General features: G+C 47.4%; 1 protein-coding gene across 1 annotated transcript in view; it reads left to right on the top strand.

Annotated features, from left to right (window-relative positions):
- The window catches only part of LOC114438525 (nucleolar protein 4-like), a 96923-nt gene that overhangs the window by 50299 nt on the left and 24710 nt on the right, over positions 1-21914 (top strand). The window contains exon 5 of the mRNA XM_028409956.1: positions 1888-2041. Within this exon, the coding sequence (XP_028265757.1) occupies positions 1888-2041 (154 nt within the window). The remainder of the gene's footprint in view (positions 1-1887; positions 2042-21914) is intronic.

Genomic DNA, 21914 nt, shown 5'->3' with positions numbered 1-21914 from the left:
GAACTCCGTCACCTCACAGGCTTCCTCCACTGCACACCTCTGCTGTAAACTTTGCTCCCAGACTCTGCTGGTGCCTCCTCCGTGAGGATCAGAGAGTCGCAGACGGTGTGACTAAAGAAGGTTTGAAGTTTTTCATTTTCTTCCCTGTCACTCCTCGCCTGTTGCAGAGCAGCAGTATTAGCTGTCAAACAGAATACGTGTACTGTTGAATTAAACATGGCGCTGCTCAGTGACTGATGTCGTACGTGGCAACTCTCTGTTGGTGATTTGTGTGTTTTGTGTTGCGCTGCCTGTTAAATCATCCTCAACAGCAGTTGAGCTTTTCGTTCTTTGGTTAATCAGTTTGTGTTCGTCTGCTGATGTGTGTCATATTCAGGGTGCAGACTGCAGCCATCCTAGATGCTGGTAATAGCTTCAGAGATGGATGTGTGTGAGATTGAAATGCTGAAGTGGAAAACACAATAATGATGCATCCTGACAGCCATGGGTCCTTTGGAATTACATCCATATTGAACAATTCTGTAGCTCACAATTTACGTCAAGAACCAATTCAAGAAGTGATGACCTTGTTTGTTTGTTTGTTTGTTTGTTTGTTGGGAGCCAGGTGGACAGTAAAGGTGGGGTGGACAGAGTGGCGGAGGCATGATGGAACTCAGGATACAATTTAAGTTGCATGCTCACATCCTCGCCAAGCAGAAACCTCCTGACACTAATTCATTCAAATGTGAAGTTCCAGAAACTGCAGCTCCTCTAGTTTCCACTAGAGGCTGCAGCTCCTCCAGCATCCACGAGAGGCTGCAGCTCCTCCGGCGTCCACTAGAGGCTGCAGCTCTGCCAGGGTCCACTAGAGGCTGCAGCTCCTCCAGCGTCCACTAGAGGCTGCCTCCAAAAGTGAATCAGTCCCCACAGACCTCCATGGTAAAACTGTTTTAACGATCTGGTACAAGAACTGTTTTAGTCTCTTGATAATGTCTTATTGATGACAGCTGTCATGTAGTGTTTGTATGGGACTGACTCACCTTTGGAGCCAGCCTCTAGTGGATGCTGGAGGAGCTGCAGCCTCTAGTGGATGCTGGAGGAGCTGCAGCCTCTAGTGGATGCTGGAGGAAGTGCTGTTTTGGGCTTCTTCTTGCTGCCCTGCAGGTTTCTGCTCACAGATACATAAACACTCGTGGTTTTATGCCTAACCACTCCTCACAGTGTGGTTGTGACTTGAGGCAGGTTTTGCGTTGCTGTTGTGTTTTTGTGTGTTTTGTGTGCAGGTTTCCTGCTCTCACACAGAGAGATTCTCTTTCATTTCCTGATGTATACACTTTCTGTTGCTGCCCTGCCAGACATAATCTGATCCCCACTGGGAGAGCTGCATTTTTCCTTTGCAGTGTTTTTGGATTGAACAGAGGAAGAGGCTGTGAGGAAAACATCTCAGTGTGATGTTCCTGCTGCCAGCCAGGCCTGCAGGTGCTGCAAAACGAGCAGTTTGTTGGCGTGTTGTGTTTGATTTTCCTGCCTGCCGCCTTCCCGCCTCAAGTTTCACATTGGCTCTGATGTTTGGGTTAAACTGGCGGAGCAACTGTCATGCCCGCTCCCGTGGATGCTGACAAAGACAAAGCGGTAAATAACGAGGGAAGAACTCTGTTAAAACAGCGGGGGACGACAGTTTCATTCATGAGAATAAACCGGATTCACTTCCTGTTAAAAGAGTCCTTCCTTGCCGCTGTCTGCCTGCTCGGGCTCAGGCTGAGGGTTTCTGTAAAGCACCTAGAGACATGTTCATTGTAAAGGTGCTGCATTGAATATATTGATGATTCTTTGATTGTGCTTACATTCCTACATTACCCTGATGAAGAAGGTATAAAGACGCTTCCTGTCTGTTTCTCTGGTGTTCAGGATGACAGTTCACTGAGCAGCGAGGAGGAGGCCGAGATGAGCGAGCCCACATGGCTAGCAGCTGATCTGGGAGCAGTGTCAGACCTGAGCCCAGCGAGCCGCGGAGAGAGGATGCGCCACAGTCCCCAGACCACACACAGCAAGGACGAGGACGGTAAGAAACCCGAGACAAACGCACAGTGCAGACTCAGAGAAGCTTAACTTAACTCGGGGGGAGTCGCTTCCTGTCTGCAGCTGGTGTTATGAAGCAGATTTATTCCACAGTCTTTGTACTCTTTGTGTCGTCGTCAGTCTTTGTCGCTGTCTTTTTTTTTTGCTTCTTACCTGTCTGTCACTGTCCACACACACACACACACTGTAATTCTCTTTTCCTCCTGCTTCTTGCTGCCTGTCACACCACTCTGCTGAAAGCCTCCCCGTCGTGAGGAGCGCTCACTTTGAAGACAGTCGTATTGTTTCTTAATGCTGCAAGGATACGGCAATTACCTGCCACTGTAACAAGTGGGCTGCTGTGTGCCATTGTGTGTGTGTGTGAGTGTGTGTGTACACAACCATCCTTACATATTTGAATAGCACTGTAATGTACTGTACCCAACACTGAGTCACTGAGAGAAGTTGTGTTTCTCTGCTGCTGCTTTAAGCAGAGGTGTCATCATGAAAAGAAAACTGTGTGTGTGTGTGTGTGTGTGTGTGTGTGTGTGTGTGTGTGCGTGTGTGTGTGTCGGTGTGTGCGTGTGTGCTTGTGTGTGCGTGTGTGTGTGTGTGCGTGTCGGTGTGTGTTGATCTGAGTGGAGCTGGCAGTTCAGTGCCAGGATACAGTAAGTGCTCCAGCCTCAGGAATAATACAGCAGGAATGAAAGGAGGAGTAAAGAACAGAGTTGAAGGAGGAGAGGAAGAAGGAGAGGAGGGAGGAGAGGAGGGAAGAGAGGAGGGAGGAGAGGAGAGGAAGGAGGAGAGGAAGGAGGAGAGGAGGGAGGAGAGGAGAGGAAGGAGGAGAGGAGGGAGGTCCCCTTCAGATGGAATCCTTCTTCTTGTCCCCATTGTTTCGGGATCATTTTGTTTGGGCTGCTTGTGTTTGTCGGTCAGACACTGTTAGATTAACACTAGGGGCAGACCCCCTCATATTTGGATGGAGCTCAGCCGGACTGATGCTGATCCATGCTGTGTTTACAGTCTGTGTGCAGTGAATCATTTCTCTGAGGTTTTCTTGTGCAGACACACAAAGTGATCATCTAAACCCTCATGATCTGCTCTGAAGCTGCAGCAATGATCACTGAATGGAAGTTTGAACTGTTACAGGAACACTTTCACTGGTTTATCCATCAAAAACACACTGATTGATTAATCATGGACATCAGTCAATAATATATATATATATACATTCCTCAACTGCAGACCTGGCAGACGGCAGCATTAACATTTACACCTTTACAACTTTAAAACAGAGCAGCTGCACAGTGTGTGTGTTGAAACACCCTCACAGACCAGTGTCTGTCTGAAGCAGACTGAAGAGGGTAGCAGAAGGAAAACCATTTCCACAAGGTTGTTCCGCTCATTGAACAGTGTGTGTGTGTGTGTGTGTCAGAGGTTGCACTGCAGGTCAGGCAGTATATAATATGTATAATATATATAAGGTATAAAAATGTCATGTTTAAATATGAAGATGCATCGTCCTGGTCAGGGATGTCTCGTAGAGGCAAAGACGACAAGAGCACACTGAGATAAGTGACTGAGGATTTATGGACGGAGCAGGTGACGGAGAGAAGCTGTCATGGGATGTAACGGTTGGAGAGGATGGGGGCATGGGAAGGTGGAGGGCCAGCGGGTGTGTGTGTGTGAGGCTACTGTAGGTAGCAGTGTATAAGGCCTCATCATTAAAAGGTCACCCTGTTCCTACACCTCATATAGAAGCCAGAGGAGGGTGGTAGGCGTCCAAATGCCACGCGGCTCAGAGGAGCTGCGAGGCAGAGCTGAAGTGGCTTTCCTGCTCAATTAAATTCCAATCCAAGGAAACACAGAGGCAGAAAAGCCTCTTCTCCTGCTTCTAATGCACAGGAGTGTAATCTGTGACACACTCGGTTCATGACCCGGAGCTGCTCAGGCAGATGGGAGGGGAAGCGTCCCTGTTCCTGGAAGTTGTAGCTGAACCGTTTGTTTGTGGATTGAAATGAAGTCGCACCTTGGAGACAGTTTGAATTGGTTTTTAAATACGAGCCTCCTGCGATGTCTGGCTTTCCATCTGGAAAAAAAAAATCAAATTGCGAGCCATGAAATGGAACGTTTTTTTTTCTGCTGAAAAGACCCCTCGTGTTCCCAGATGGTCTAGTTTCAGCAGAGCTCTGCAATTATCACAGCCGCTCTCCCCTTCTCCTGCGGCTCTGAAAAGGTGCCTGAGAGCAGCGCCGGTCAGGGCTTCACTGTTGCTATGAGACTTTTATGAAACCTGTTTGAACGGCAGCGCTCTCCAAAGCAGAAGCTGAATATTTTTAACTTTTATTGCTGTGTCCTCGCGGCGCTGAAAGCCCACTGAACTGTCAGCGCCGCGGGGAACTCGCAGCAGCGGCGGCGGCTCCTTCCTCTGACAGCGAGCTGCTCCGGTTTGAAGACGCAGCCAAAGAGCTTGTGGTTGATCTGACTCCCGGAGTTAATATCAGGTGGGTGTTTTCCTAACCAGCAAGCTGTCAGGGCATTTAACTGGAGTAGGCAGCTCATTTCTGCACAGCAGATGGTCCACACACACACACACACCAATGTCCAGCTAACAGGCAGCCAGTAAATCACTTTTAAGAGCTTCTGACCGCCACCTCGCTTTTCTTCTCCTCCACTCAACTTAACAGTGACAGCTGAGGTGAAAAGCTCTTATGATTTGTGCGGATTGACGTTTTGACGAGGGAAAATGGACGCTGAAAGTTGCATCGAGCGGCCGGTGACTCCACAGTCCAGGCATCAGAAGACGGTGCAGGAATCTGAATCTTCAGCTCATGCAGTCAGAACCCCCGATCAGTTAATATGTTCTTTTTATTCCCACTCCTCACAGTTGTAGTGTTTGATCAGTGTTCACTGCAGCATGAATGCTCCTGACCTCTGACCTGGTTAGAGCTAATGTTTAGGTGAGACGTGTTGAATGTAGGGTTTGTTTGTGTAGCGTCAGGGTCTCTGTTGTGGTATCAGGGTGTCTCCTGGTTATTTGTTGGGCAGTGTGTTGTAATATTCTGGTGCCTTTGTCATGTGTGTACAGCCCTGATTCCAAGCTTGCATCCAGATGTGGAGTCTGCTCTGTGACTCCTTCAGTTCGATCTCAACATCTATTATTGAAGCGTCTCTCAGAGCGCAGTGCTGGGAGCAGACCAGTGCACTGCAGCACGGTTAACCTTGACTCCAGCTGTCACTGGAAATTTATTCAGCTGATGCTACAGGATCCAACCTTGGACAGAACTCACCCTGGTCTGCAGGCGAGCTGGCTCACCAGATCTGCTTGCACTTGCAGTAGACTCAGAGCATGACACTTTCATTGTGAGGTGTGTGTGTGTGTGTGTGCGTGTCGATGCCTCTCCACATCACTCCTGCTTCGAGGGGCTGCACTCTATTCAGAAGTGCGGTCTTCACTGCCTCTCATCCTCCCTGAAGCTCCAAAGGGACCTCTGCACCAGGCCACCTCTGCTCTGCTGCCCACGCCTCAGAGCCTCCCCTCAGCCGGACCTCCGTTCCTGGAGCCAGAAGATGGAGCTGACATTACAGGTCTTCACCAAGGGGGGGATAAGCTGAGGAGAGAGAGTAAGAAGGAGAGGGGAAGAGGACGCGAGGATGACGTCATGTAGGAAGGAGGCAGCAGCAAGAGGAGGAGGAGAGGAGAGCAAAATGGCGGGTGGGGGCAGCCAGGCCTATATATTGATCTGTCGACACACTGAGCCTGATCGTGTCTGCAGCTGCTGGAATCTTCAGTGCTCCAGCAGAACTTGGGGAGGGGATAGAAGAAAAAAGTGTGTGTGTGTGTGTGTGCATCAGCATCCCAGCATGCCCCTCTTCCCCTCCCCTCCTCTGTATTCAGGATCTGATCAGCTGACCACAGAAATAGACACACATGATATCAACACTTCATCATTTGGCAGGTATTATTTGTTCCATATTCAATAAGCCTGATCGCCTTTGTTGTGAGAAAAGCTGAGGAGATGCGTGGGCTGCGCCGCCGCTACCTGACACATGAATACAGCTAATCTGAAAGAAGACGAACTGGAAATGTTGAGATGTGCGCGCTGTGTGAATGAATGTGTGACGCAGTTTATGTTACATCAGACCTCAGCTTCTGACCGGTGCATCGCTCAGACTTTAACCCTTGTGTGTGTGTGTGTGTTGTAATGTTCACACCCAGTACAGAGCAGGTGTAAAAGCTAGAAGCTCTGACCAGTATCCATGGTGACAATAATTGGGAATTAATGAATCACACACACAAAAAAAGAAAAACGACGGCAACACATCTTCACAGAATAAATACAAAGAGAGCATTAGGGGAGACAGAGTGGTAGGTGGTGGGACATGGGTTCAGACTGTGAAAGGTTTCACTAATGGAAGCCCCCCCCCCCACACACACACACACACACAGAGCTTTTCATAAGACTTTTGTAAATATGATCAGTGCGCGCTAGACAGCAGCTCATCTTCATCTGCTCTGCATACAACGCTAACATTTTATCAGGAATGGGACTCGCGTCCTCACACAGGCTTTAACAGGCAGCGCTGCAGACCCACATGAGGCAGGAGATGGTGTCAGGTGAGCGAGCGGGATGCAGTCAGAGAGGGAATCCACTGTCCCCTCAGGGACCAAGCCACAGCCACACACACACTTCCATGTCCACACTGGTAAGTCTAGAAATCCCTCTCTCTCTCTCTCTCTCACACACACACAGGCTATGCATGCATGGTAAACACACATCGGTGCTGTGGGCCAGTGGCCCGCTCGATCTAATGCAGTGCAGCAGAGGAAAGTAGGGCAGTGGGAAACAGGAGGACTTTGATCCCCTCTTCCTCCCTTCCTCATCCTCCCCCACCCCACTCACCCCTGCTAGTCAGAGCTGAGTGAGGAAAGGGATGGGATGAAGAGGAAGGGGGCAGTGAGCAGGGCAAAGGCGTCTGAAGCGCAGGATGGAGGTCAGGCGTTCAGCTGAATTAGAAAGAGAGGAGAGGCAGGGGGCATTAAATCCAGCCCGTGCCACTAAGATGTATGATGGGCTCAGCTTTGCATGGTGAGCGTTACATGTGGATCTCATCCAGGAGGACAGAGCTGGTTGTTGTTGTATTTACAGAGCTGCTGTTATCCAACACAACCTGAACACCTCACTGGAAGCCTGAGCAGTGTCACACATGATGCTGAAGGTAGAAATGACAGGAGAGGTGTCTGAAAACACCCCCACCCACTTACTATATACGGCCCTATACAGGGAAAGTGTTAAAATTATAACAGCACGGATTATAATTGCTAACGCTGCAGCTTGTTTGAGGAGCAGGGAGTGAGGGGGTGAGTCTGGACCCGGCCCTGGGCTCCGGTCCTGTCAGATGTGGTTAAAGTTTTCGCCCCGCTGGTTGTGTTAATCAGCCGAATGCATTTCAGTTGTCTCTTTTTTTTTTTCAAACCTTTTCATGTCTGCATGCATGACTCACTGTTCACACCACATCTGCAGCACGGTGACAGCAGCCGCACAACGAGAGCACGTGTACTGTTTATGAGGACCAATGAGATGCAGTAACACAAACATGTGACAACAGACCAACATCCTGTGTTGATTGTGAGGTTTTTACAAACTGCGACGCTCCTGCTGCATGTTTGCATGAAAGCCTCCATCACACACTCACACACACTCACACACACTCACACACACTCACACACACTCACACACACTCTCACACACACTCTCACACACTCTCACACACTCTCACACACTCACACACTCACACACACTCTCACACACACTCACACACTCACACACACTCTCACACACTCTCACACACTCACACACACTCTCACGCACTCTCACGCACTCTCACACACTCTCACACACTCACACACACTCTCACACACACTCACACACACTCTCACACACTCTCACACACTCACACACACTCTCACGCACTCTCACGCACTCTCACACACTCACACACACTCTCACACACTCACACACACTCTCACGCACTCTCACGCACTCTCACACACTCACACACACTCTCACGCACTCACACACACTCTCACGCACTCTCACGCACTCTCACACACTCTCACACACTCACACACACTCTCACGCACTCTCACGCACTCTCACACACTCTCACACACTCACACACACTCTCACACACACTCACACACACTCTCACACACTCACACACACTCTCACACACTCACACACACTCTCACGCACTCTCACGCACTCTCACACACTCACACACACTCTCACACACTCACACGCACTCTCACGCACTCTCACGCACTCTCACACACTCACACACACTCTCACGCACTCTCTCACAGTGTTTGGTTCTTGTGGTGCTAACCATCTGCAGGACCACTGGCCAACTTAATGGAGACAATATTAAAAATGCACAGAGGCATTAACAGCTGACATTTGCACCGCGCACACACACTTTGAATCTCACAGTTTTTGTAGTGTGTGAGTGTGTTGTGGGTTGTTAATGTGCGTTCAGGCTCTTTGCAAGTTGTTTATTTTTTTGCACATTAATAATTTTCTATCTTTGCATTTGTACATGAAGCATCGCTGCATAAACAAGTACATTGTATGTTTATAAGTTGTTGACACAGTGTGTGTGTGTGTGTGTGTGTGTGTGTGTGTGTCTGTTGTTGAAGGATGCTCTCCACTGTGCAGTGTGCAGCCGCTGCTTAATTATTAACACCCACCACCCCAAGACTCAAACTCAAATATGAAGCAATGCAATTAATATTACAAACCCTCTATACTGCTGCTCAACACCTACACACACAGACACACACACACACAGGGAGTCAGTCTAATAACTAGCCTAACAATTTGTTTTGCTGACCGGAGTGAGCACCAGCTGTGATTGAGCATAACCTGTTGACATATTTATACTGTGTGTGTGTGTGTGTGTGTGTGTGTGTGTGTGTGTGTGTGTGTGTGTGTGTGTGTGTGTGTGTGTGCGCTTGTGCTGTTATATCCTGGTGCTTTTGTGCAGTGTGTGAGTGCATGAGGATCAATTTGTTCACTTGGGCATTTTATTGTCTGCACTGTAAAGTGTAGTTGTGTTGTGCATGTTTCTCCTCCCACACACACACACACACATGCTCCCTGTGTGTGTGTGTGTGTGTGTGTGGTAAGAGCAATTAGCTGGTTGACTTGTAGCAGAGTGCAGTAGCCTCCGCCCGGCTGTAATGAGGTCTGGAGCTGCAAGTGTGTGACTAAACTGGCTAAGCTCTCCAGTCAGAACGGACGCCGCCGCTTCCCTCCTGCATAAGACATGCTGCTCATGAACGTATGGAGAAAACCTGCGTCTGTATGCAGCGCTGAGTTCATTCTGTCATGTAGAGCATTTTGTGAAAATGGTCTAATGGAGTTTGCAGCAATTTTCCCCGGCCATTATGATCACTCCTGCTCCCTCAGTCTGAAAGTTCAGGTCACTTATCGGTGGATTCTGGGAAATGTAGACATTACTGATAATCACAGACTGATGATTGATGGAAAATTAGTTCAATATTACAGCCTGAAATCATCATGAACGGTGCAGAGCAGCTGTCTCGGGCACAGCAGTTTGAAATCTTTGCAGAGGACTTGTGGACCCGCCCTGGTTTTATGTGGAGATGGATTCATTGGTTTTTGAGCTGCTGCTTTCTTTTGCTTTCAGTCGCCGCTCGTTTCGGTTTCAGGGCGTGGCGCTGTGCGTTGAGAAGTACCCAGAGAGCTGTGGAGGCTGAATGGCTGCCTGGGTTATATAGAAGCCTGTGTGTGTGTGGGCTGGCTGCAGGTCTGTGTGCGGCTCTCTCAGTGTGTGATGTTTGGTTGATGACAGCTAACAAACAGCTAGCTCACTGTTGTACAGTTGTAACCGCGTCACCCTCCTTCAGCATCAGACATTTCCTTCCACATCACATGACTGTTCGCCACACTGATGACATCACACACTGCCATGCTGCTGTCCTGTCCGCCTCACACCGCCATCATGGCTCCCTGTGGAGCCGGATTTATTCTTCTGTGTGGAGCGTCTGCTGCAGTCTCCACAAGCCACATATGGCAGTCTGGACGTTTACGGTAGGCTAGTCAGCACCTTAGTGCTGCTGTGCAGAGACACAGAGGAGGAAATATATCTCAGAGGTAAATATGATGATTTGTCGTCTCATTACCTCCAAATATGTGCGAAGGACTCTACTCTGAGCACCAGTCGCAGTTGGTGCGATCTGTGATGCTGTAACTTGTAGTCACAGCTCAGTGGAGTTAAAGTGCACGTCTCTGATGTACATGTGACACTGAAGCATACATCAGGGTCTTCATGTTGCCTGGTCCTCTGAACACACAGATCAGCCCAACAGGCGATCATCTGTCCCCTGAAAGTTTGAGACGGTGTTAGAGTAAAAGAACTCAAAGACGTGTGGATGTGGATCAGGCTTTGTGTTCCTGTGGATCCTCACATGGTGCTGTCGTGCGACTGAATTTAACTTTCCGACATGGAAGTGCAGAGTGAGACCTGAAGGATGTGGCCTTGTCTTCACTCCTTGTTTTTCCTCTGCAGAGTGTCAGACTGTCACACATCCTTCACCCTCCACCCTTTCCTGCCAAACACTCCCTCCACATGCCCCTCACCCAGTTCAACAACCCTGCAAGGTTCAAGGTGCCTGTTTGTTCTCCGCAGCCTCTGTGTGTGTGTGTGTCTGTGTGTGTGATGTCGGGGGTGTTTTTAAGACCTTGGGAGTGTCACTGTGTTCTTATTGTTTTATGGTTTGGAGGGGTGAGGATGTCCAAAGGTTGCGTCCATAAAATGTCCCAATCTGAAATTTGTACCCGTGGTTATCAGCGGGGGCCCCATGCTAGGTAACACACACACGTCCAGATCCACACACACACACACACTCACAGACACACATTTGGAGTGTCTTTTAAGTCAGAGGGCCATAAACTAAAGAGACAGGCACACACCTGAGGGACCAGCTCCGTCTGCAGCAGCAGGCCGGCTGTAGTGGAGCTAACTAGCTTAGAGCAGATAACATGAGGGGTCAGTGTCTCTGTTGTCATGGAGGAAAATAACTCAATATGATAGGAAACATGCACACACACACACACACACACACACACACACAGCTCCCAGCAGACAGAATCTTTCATTATTACATGCGCTAAAGAAATAAAATAAAATAAAGCAGCACAGTCGGTCTTTAATTAATCCAGTCTTCCCATTTTAATTGAAAAGTCGGACTGTTTTATTTTAACTGCTGGATTAATTGATCTCTTTTCTGATGAGCTGCATTCATCATGTTTTATCTCTGTGGTTCTTAAATTCAAGCTCAGATGTTTTCATATTTCCTAAATCTCACCCATGATGCATTCAAGTACCAGCCTGACTTTATTGTAATGTTCGTACTGACCGCAGTCCGAGGACACTTAATGCTCTTTCTGTGATGATCAGCAGTAAATCAGTCGGAGCTGTGAGGAGATGTGTTTCTGACAGTGTGTGGCAGGACGGAGCGTCCAGAAACAGTTAGAAGAGACGAGCAGCGAACCTCAGAAAAAAAGACAGAGACACTGTGCTTAAAGGGGAAGGTTCGCCCCGGAGGTGGGTGAGATGAGACAGATGTTAGCGAGGGGGGTGGGGGCGGGGGTGCGTCCTAACGCTCCAATCCAAACCACCCAGATGTTTGGACTGGCTGTGGCCCACTGAGCATCCATCCATCGGCCTCCTCCTCCTCCTCGCCTTTCTTTGCTCCTGTTCTTCCTTCCTCACACATAACACACTGAGCCTCATCCTCATCTCCATCACCTTCCTCCTCCTCCTCCTCCTCCTCCTCGCCTCTCACAAGAGATAGATTTGTGCTTCATGCTTTGCACAAACTTTTACACACACATGCAGATTTGTGAGTGATTACCATCCACAGTGCTGCAAACATCTCTGAGCTGCAGTGTAGACACACACACACACACACGCACACGCACACACACAGATGTGATATTCTGTGGGCAGCGGAAACGTCTCCTGTCCCTGATCAGATCGGAGCCATACCTTTCCTCCTTTTTTCCTGGTTACAAATCTTTGGCCTTGGGCACAGGAGTCAGTTTCCACAGGACACAGAGTGTCTTCTGTCGGCCCGAGTGAAAACATCCGTGCAGTACGAGGCTTATGAAGGACAGCAGGCAGGATCAGCTCCAAGTCAGGCTGCACCTACACAGAAGGAAGTGCAGGCGGACTTTACATGATGTTACACATGTTACATCATAAAAACACCTTACATTTATTGTGTAGAATAAAATAAACGTGAGCAAGGAAAATCAAATTAATAGTTTTTTTTTATAGACAAACATCAGGCTCACAGATCGTCGTTTCTCAGTCTGGAGCATCTTAACCTTTAGAATGTTTACATTCATTAACAGATGATTAATTCTTTTATGAGTCTCCAGTTGTGGCCTGATTAGCTTACAGCTGCAGACAGCAGCTCAGTCAGTGAATATGTTTCTGTTTAGGAATTATAAATATAAAGGTATTTTTCCTTCCAGAAGATATAATAATACATTGATTAATGTATCGCCTTTTAATTGGTTGATCAATAAATAATCATTGTTAATGATATATATGCTAAATAATGTAATAATAATGTATTAGATCCAAACCTAATAATTACTAAACATTTAAAAATGGAAAGTGAGCAAAAGATCTGCCTCTGCTACACACACACACACACACACACACACACACACACACACACACACACACACACACACACGGTGCGGGCTGTGTGTTTTATGGACAGCAGTCCTTGGTCTTGTCGATGGAGACAGATAGGAGGGACGTACCAGCCCCCTGTAACCTTGGCCTCTCTCTCTCTTTGTGTGTGTGTGTGTGTGTGTGTGTGTGTACTGTAACCCCGTGATATACACAAGCAGCAAAGGTCAAACAAGTCTATCTATCTATCTATCTATCTATCTATCTATCTATCTGTCTGTCTGTCTGTCTGTCTGTCTATCTGTCTGTCTGTCTGTCTATCTATCTGTCTATCTATCACTGCTGCTGAACTGATGAGTTCCAACATGAGTGTGATGTTCAGGGTATTTCGAGTCACTGGGCCTCTGCAGGTAGAAATGATCTAATCAGAATGCTGCATTCATTAACTGTTGTCATGTCAGAAGGTGTTTTCATGTGAATTCCATGAATGCTAAATAGCTTCTTTTCAGACTTTGGGGAGTTTGAGAGGAGCACAGACAAACTTTATGGCTTTAAACCCATCAGGACTGTTTTTTGAATATTTCATGTGTTTGTCTCACGGCTATAAAAAAAGAGAGAGAGAGGCAGGACTTTAACTGGTTAATAAAGACCCGAGGTGATAGCCAGTCAAGTTTTACAGCGAGGTCATGAAGTTTCACAAAATATGGCTCTAGACAGCAGATGGAGAAGTAAAGTGTCTGTGTGTGTGTGGGTGGATGTAAATGGAGCCGTCTCCAAATCCTGCCGAGCTCTCAGACTGTGGAGCTCACAGTGTCTGCAGCGAGGAGCCGAGCTGCTCCCAGCTCTGCATCTTCTCTGGGCAGTTTGTGGTGAACTTCAGGGATTTAACCCTAACTGATTTAACCCTAACTGTTCACTTAAAAGAGTCTAAAGTTATACACACATGGAGCATGTATGCGCTGATGAAAGGCTCCCTGCAGTGAGACATCTCCAGTCTTGAACATGCAGTATATAATGTCTTGTGTTCTCTGTGTAATGTACTCTGTAACCTCTGCATGGTTGTCAAGGAAACGTCTCCTCCACTCTCCTCTCCATTAGGAGGGAACGGCCTGCTGGTGTGTAGTTATTCAGACTCAGGTGATGTGTGTGGGGTATTTGGTAATAAGTTTTTACAAAGACTAGAACATGTTTTTATTATAGTGTTTTATAAATCGCCTCCCGTCACTGCTGTGTATCACTTTATTCCTGCATCATAATCATCATAATCATCCCGATCCATATCCACACCGTGGTACTGGGGCACATTATTGAACCATTACCAATATAAATACATTGTTCAGCAGGAGAATGGAGCCGAACTAGCGGTGCGTCATGTTGGGATTTTAAATTTGCCATTTGTCCAAATTGGCTGCATTCATCCTGTTTAATAGGATTTAAAGGTTATTCAATCTAAATGAATGTAAATGTAAAAGCCCTCTTTAAGAAAAGTACAGTAATAGAAGTGTGCAGCAGCAGCGATGATTTTTTATCTCGTGTCTTTCTACACAAACGGCAAATTAAATCTTACCTGATAAAAAATTATAAAAGTTATTGGTCCTCACAGGTGTAGTTCAGCAGGATCATCCTCACTAATGAACTCCACTTTATGATGTCTGAAGCCTGGATATGATCACCAGAAGCTAATGCTAAGCTAACTACAGCAGGGTCACATGACTACACCATCAGCTCCACCAGGGTCACCGCTCTGACCTCTGCTACAGCACAAACACCTGGATGACCTTTGATGACATCGTCTGTAGTCCCATGTAGCCACTTGTTAGCATGTAGCCTTTGTTCAGACAGTGAACAGTCATCAGTGGGGAAACAGGAAGTGCTAAAATGCTAAAGTATCATTATAGTTTTATGATTCATTCCTGAGTCGGGTTTTAGGATCAGTTAACCGCTTCAGAGCTGAACACACAGTTGATGCTGCCAATCAAATGTGATTCACCGCGGCCGTCCAGCAGTGGAAGCAGCAGAGCTTAGCGGGGGGTGTGTGTGTTTGGAGTTCATTTTAGCTCTGCAGGAAGTTTCAGGGAGTCGATACAGAACTAAAAGAAGTGGATGCTGTGGATGTGCAGCGGTGTCAGTGAGGTGAGATGGAGGACCTTTGGGTGAGGTGTGGGTGATACTCAGCCCTCCGGTGGAGTCTGGGATCGATACAGAAAAATGGAGGTCCTGTCTTAGAGTCTGGGAGTCAGAGCTTCGAAAGGTTGTAGTTTAGGGAGAAAACTGAACATCTGAGTGATGGAGGTAGAATTAGGGACAGGTGGAGTCCTCATGGGTGGAGTAAGGAGCTCTATGGAGGAAAGGGACAACTGCTGCTGTGTCGATCAGGCAGAGCGAACATGAAGTGTGTGTGTGTTTCTGCAGCTGATGTGGGAACGTGTGTGTGTGTGTGTGTGTGTGTGTGTGTGTGTGTAGGAGTGGTGCATGGAGCGAGGTCGAGGAGGAGCAGCTCCATAGTCTGGGTCTTTGTATTCCTCAAGTAGTCTGTGTACATGTGTGTGTGGGAGGCAGGCAGAGAGGGAAGGTAGGGAGGGGCTCCCAGCATTGTCTTTCACCTCTCAAGGCCACACACACACACACACACACACACACACACACACACACACACACACACACCCACACACACACACACACACACACACACACACACACACACACACACACAGGAGATAAGAGAGATGTAGGGGTGGATAGAGTGGATGGAGGGAGGCAAAGTGATGAGGCGAACAGTGGGAGAAAGGAGGAAGGAGGTGAGAGGATGGAGAAAAAGGAAGAATACACGACGAGCATGAATGAGGCGCAGCCGATCACACACACACTGTGTGTAAACAGTAAAGATGGACGCAGCGGTCTCACTCGGTGTGTGTGTGTGTGTGTGTGTGTGCCGTCACTCCTTCTCAGGTGGTACATCCACCTAAACAATGATCATTTTCCAAACCTACCCACGTAGTTACTGTGCTTAGACCTCAGCCCTGAAAGTGATCTAAAACTGTGTGAGAGTAATTGGACCTGAACTGGTGGACAGTAGTTCAGTGTGATCCTCTCTCCTCCTTCATAGCGCAGACTTTGTGGCCATCTTTGTCTCTGCCCCGCTCATCGAACCTGACAGAAGGAGCTTGAAGGTGTGTTGTAGCAGCACCGCGTGTGAAATGTGTCTAAACCTGAACAGTGAGAAGGTCTCTGTGCTGCCGGTCTGGATGACCATGACCATGTGTTTTTTCCTTCTATTATTTATGTGAAGTCTAAGAAAACAAGTCTAAGAAAACAAGGAATTATTGGTTTGTCCATTAAAGTGGGTTCAAAGAATCCAGACCGAGGAAACATGAGGAGGATAAAGAATTTATAGATGAACAGACAGACCTGAAGCACACAGCTGGGAGAGGTGTGTGTGTCTGTGTGTGTGTGTGTGTGTGTGTGTGTGTGTGTTTGTGTGTGTGTGTGTGTGTGTGTGTGCGCGCAGTGTGAGATCCAGCTCCAGCGTACATGGTGTGTTACGTTGTGAGGGAAGCGGGAGCAGAAAGCCCTCGTCAGGATGACGGAGGGAGGGAGACGGCAGCGAGGTGGAGAACAGAAACACAAACAGAATGATGATGAGAGAGTCTGAGAGAAAGGAGGAGAGATGTCAGAGGAATACACCGACCGCTGACTGATAAAGCTTTGATTTACATACTGATGTGGAATAGGAAGTAGCACTATGGGCTGTCTCCATGATCTGATGTGCCTCTGAGCGGGTGATGCAGAGGAAGACAAACTGCGGTGGATAAGTCCCTCAGACGTGCATCACACAGGACGGAGTTTGTTGTATTTCGAGGCGTCGTTACTTCAGCTCCTGACATGTTGAGGTTTTTTTTTGTTTACGTGCTGCACAGTGATGTGAGGACTGTCTGGAAACATGAAGCCTCTCTGGTTTAAGCACAGCAGAGTCTGTAAATACACAAACATCTTTCGTTTGCTTTGTTAGCTTTAACCTCCAGAACAAAGATCTTTGAACACTAAGACGTTTTTCATCTATAACAACCTTCACTGCCATTTTACTGTAGTTGTCTCTTAGACCCCGTTCACACTGGGAAATCGATCCAGCTAGAGCGGGATTCGGGCCGTATCTGGATATATCCGGATAGTTTTTTTCTGAGTGTGAACACCGCAAATCCGGATATATCCAGCTTGATTTCAATCCACCTCTCGGAGGTGGATCTAGCCGCGGATTGTCTCAAATGTGGCTCAGGTCTGAACGCAAATGCAGCTAGCGAATCCGCCTAGCGACGTGATACTTCCAGTTCACAGGGACAGTGTCCGGGTCGTGTACAAAAGCCGTATGTAAACAACCGTCGAACTACAACAGCTTTGCCCCGAGTTTATTTTCCACCGGGCTACAAAGGAATAAACTGCTTTTAGAACTGGAAAAAAACGAAAGAACAAGCACAAAAAAAACACACGACACATGCACACACCTGGCCCTACCGCAGCGGACTCTGTATATTATGAGGAGAACCGCAAACAAGCCGAATTAAGTCGGATTAAGTGTGGACATGTGTGTGTGCTAGCCAGATTTAAAATAGGTCTGAAGGTATCCAGTTTAAAGACTATCCAGATACAATCCTACTCTAGCTGGATTAACTTTCTCCAGTGTGAACGGGGCCTTATTAAAGCAGTAAGGCCTCATTTTTTTGGCATGATCAGACACTTAAGCGGAGGACTAACAGCCTGATGTTAATGCTGAAAACACTTTAAGTTGCACACGTGTCACAGGAAGTCCAGAACACACAGGAAGTGGCTTGTTCATCTAGGACATGTTTTCCTTTAAACTGGGCCTTTTGTTTGGGTTGAATTCATACACTCATGCTTAATTATACATGTGTATATGGTACAGTTGGGCCTGCTGTTCATGCGTACAGTAAGTGTGTGTATCGTTGTGCATGTCAGCGCCTTCACGTGTCTCTGCACGTGTGTGGTGAGGCAGGACGAGGATGATGAGGATATGACTAATGTGGGCCTTTGAAGGGACGTTAACGCTTCTTTCTGTGGGTTAATTTAATTACGTAAAGTGCAGCAAAGCAATGTCAGGACGGCTGACAGCGCCGCCGTGTTTTTATCTTCAGGTCAGGGCTCGGCTCGGCAGCTCGTTTTTAAAGCTTTCAACACACAAATGCTCCAAACTGCTAGACTGCGGCCTTGATGATAAAGCAGTGATCTCCAGGTCAGGACTGGCTCAGGGTGTTTTGATGTGCTGGAGGTGCAGCAGACTGCGTCACATGCATATGCTCAGCGTTCGGAGCTGGTGGTAGCACGTTAGCATCATGAGCAGGCTGCTCCTTGTCAGGAGAATAATGGGTGTGATATTTTTTTTTGTGAATGTAACCCTCTCACTCTGCAGGCCCAATTGTGACTTAAACCTTGAGCAGAGATGGAAATCACACCCTTCATAATTTAAAGCCTGTCCTCAGCAGTGGTGGAAAGTAACTAAGTATTTGTACTTCGTTACTGTACTTAAGTAAAAATAACAGCTCATCCTTTCTCCTCTGACTCCATGCTGCAGCTGTCCCCTGTCCTTTCTCCTCCACTACATGTCTCCAGTGTCTGTAGTTCCTTGTTCCATGTGATGAACACAGTGCTGGACTGATGTGAGGTCAGACTCTGCATGGAGGTGGTGTCACGCTGCAGCTGTGTTTCTATAATGAGCCTCAGTCATGATGCCGGTGCTCTGGCTCAGTGAGCTAACTAGTTAGCTGCTGTCTGCTAACACAGGTCCATCCATGAATGTCTGATGAACATGAATCATCACATGAATCTACAGCAGGAACACTGACACAGTAAACATGCTGAATGCCTGTTTGTTATCAGCAGCCTCTCTGTTCACTTGATGCCCACAGCCTGCCTTATGACACACAGACCTGTCCACAGCTGCTTCTGGACTCAACATGGACATTAACTACACATGCTCCATTTTACTTTGATTATTTTAACCTGTTCAGATCCTTTGCAATGGAAATCAATCATATATATTCAGTGTGTGAGTACTTTTACTTTGAATACTTTAAGTACATTTAAAAGTACTTAAGACTTGTACTTAAGTAGGATTGTTGATGCAGCACTTCTACTTTTACTTGAGTATATATCTTGCTGGGTATTTGTACTTTTACTTAAGTACCAGGCTTCAGTCCGTCCTCCCCCTCTGGTCCTCGGTGTGAGACTTTATTGTTGTGGAACCTTTAATGGAAGCAGCTCATCAGGCAGACGGTATCATTTCTCCAAGTGTATGTTAGATCCATGCTGCTTTGTGGACATACACTTCCATTTAGAAAACATTAAAAGACGTTCAGCCACTGAAGAGCATCATTGTGGATTCAAGACCATATCTGGCCAGTAGGGAAGTAATTATCCTGCATTACAGAAGTTTCAAACAGCACTGATATAAACGGACTTTATGCCGCCTGATGGATGGAATATCAAGGGAGCAGGCAGATGAATGCTGGGAGGGGCGAAGAGAAAAACAAAGCGGAGTGAAGCCTGAGGGGAAACATGAACGCAAAAAAGGTTTTAATTGGAACAGAGAGGATCTGCTTCCCTCCTAAGAAAAAACACGTGAATCATTGTGCTGCAAGACGGCCAATTAGAGCAGGAGGGGAGAGAACCCGGCCCACGTCGCGGTGCCGTCCCCCGGCCCACAGAGCACAGCACATTAAAGCACATTAACGCTGCACTGGCCTACATAGACTTCACCTCCCCATCAATCTTTCATGGCCCACCACCCAAAAATATGGAGCAAACCTAATTTAGTGTAAGTCAACACAAGGCTCGGGGGCTGCAGGAGAGGACCCTGGTGTACCTCCATCCAGGTTTCTGCACAACAGAGTCAGGTAATCTGAGTCACTCAGACCTGATCTACATGCAAACCTGGTCCCATCTGCCACACTGCAGCAGCCACTGCAGGCCATGCCAGTCAGACCTGTCAAAGAACGTTTCATCCGACTACATGAGGAGATTATTTAAGATACAGAAGCCTAAATATTCTGCAGTCTGTCCAAATGTGGCTTCTTTTTAATGACATTTGTGAGTTTACCATCTTCAAGACTCCTTAAAACACTAGAAAGTTATCTCCTAAATACTTAGAAACGTCCTGCCATCCCAGTCAAAGCACTGGAGATATGTTTACCTGCTAAATGTTGATCATTTACTCTCTCTCACACACACACACAGTGCTCCGATCAAGTCGGTGATTAGCTTAAATGAATGATGAAGAAAACAGCATTCATGCCATGTGCTGTAACCTGAGGCAGGAAGCATGGGAATATTTACTTTGCACACAGACACATGTAGAGTTCATTAAAGTGTGTGTCTATCACCAGGGGAACAACACTGTTCTCTGAATTGTGCCATATCTGTCATGCTGTGTGTGTGTGTGTGTGTGCAGGCTGTGGATGTTCTTAACCCCCGGTTTACCCCGGCTGCATAGAACACGTGTGTGTAAGCGTTGTGTTTTTGTTGCGTCTTCATACGAGAAGCGTTTCAGTGTTTCTGATTGTGTGTTTGGAGCCGTCCTCTCTACATGTATCAGGCTGGGAGCTCAGGTTGTGTGTTTTTTTTGATCACCATGTGTGGCCGTGTTTATTGGTGCAGCGCCGCAGTCATATCTGTTAGTTGTGGCCTCATTAGAATCAACGTGTTCTGTTATTTGTGTGTTATATTATTATGGAATCCACGTGAATTAAATCACCCAGCAGCCTTCAGTAAGTCTTAAGTGACAGTGAGATGTGCAGATGCAGATGGTACTTTATCTGGATGTCTCTCTAACACACACACACACACACACACACACACACACACACACACACACACACCATGTCCTCTGGTGTATAGGGTGCTGTAGTGTGTGTGTATGTGTGTGTGTATTAAGTAGGTCATGAGGGCAGTGTTGACCATTACAGCCTCTGACTGTAGCGAGCAGCTTACCTCACTTACTATTAATAGACACACACACACACACACACACACACACACACACACACACACACACACACACACGTGAGGCAGGCAGAAGATCATGGAGAATTGAATTCATAACTCAACATAACATTAGTGCTGACGAACCTTCACAAAGTGGATTGCAGTGCTGTTTTGTCAAAGTTCCAGAGAATGTCTGCGCATGTTTTAGAACTGACTTATCTGCAGCTTTTAGAAAAAGATGAGGTCAGAAAAAAAAGAGAAGGACGGCAGAAAGAAGCAGGAAGGTTTGGTTCGCTCATCGGGAAAGAGCGTTTCAACACAAAAGCTTCATTCTCTTCTTCTCTCGCTCCCTCCCACCTTCCCTCCCTCTCCATCTATAATCCATTTTCTTCAAGGTTGCACAGGAGCTGGGGAAGAGGAGGAGAGGGCAGAGTGAGAGCAGAAAACAGAGAGGAGGAGGAGGAGGAGGAAGAGGAGGAGAGGGCAGAGTGAGAGCAGAAAACAGAGAGGAGGAGGAGGAGGAGGAGGAGGAGGAGGAGGAGGAGGAGGAGGAGGAGGAGGAGGAGGAGGAGGAGGAGGGCAGGCAGGAGAGGAAATTGGGAGAGAAAAGAGCAAGGCTGAAGGGAAGCCAAAAAAATGATTAGAGAGATGGAGCGGGAAGAGGAGAGGTGGGAAATGGGGGAGAGACAGATGGAGGGCAGAAAATAAAGAGCGGGACTGAGAGAGGCAGGAGGAAGAGGAACACGACGAAGGGCGAGGCAGAGCGAAGAAGTAAATGAGAAGGGAGAGAATTGAAGAGCAGAGCCAGAAGGCAGAAGACGGCGAGAGCAGGGGAAGCAGGAAAACATGGGAAGGCTGCAGGATGAAGGGTTTTTCACGCTCTTGTGAGGAATCATGTGTTCCTTCCTGAATATGTCAGGAAAACCCCTGTATTCACTCTGAATCCTGAACCGGATCCTTTCCCGGCTCTTTATTTGTCTCATGTAGCATGACGTGATCTTTGGTTTCTTCATTCATGGCGGCCATGTTGCCACAAAGACTAAAAACATGATAGTCAATTAAAGGGTTAATTTGCAAACAGTCAACACACTACACGCTACAGACTGTCAGCTGACCCCCATGTGCTGTCACGTTCTGGGGATGAAATGATA

This window comes from Parambassis ranga, chromosome 7 (genome assembly GCF_900634625.1).
Source record: "Parambassis ranga chromosome 7, fParRan2.1, whole genome shotgun sequence".
NCBI lineage: Eukaryota > Metazoa > Chordata > Actinopteri > Ambassidae > Parambassis > Parambassis ranga.
This window is presented reverse-complemented; position numbering and strand designations above follow the sequence as displayed.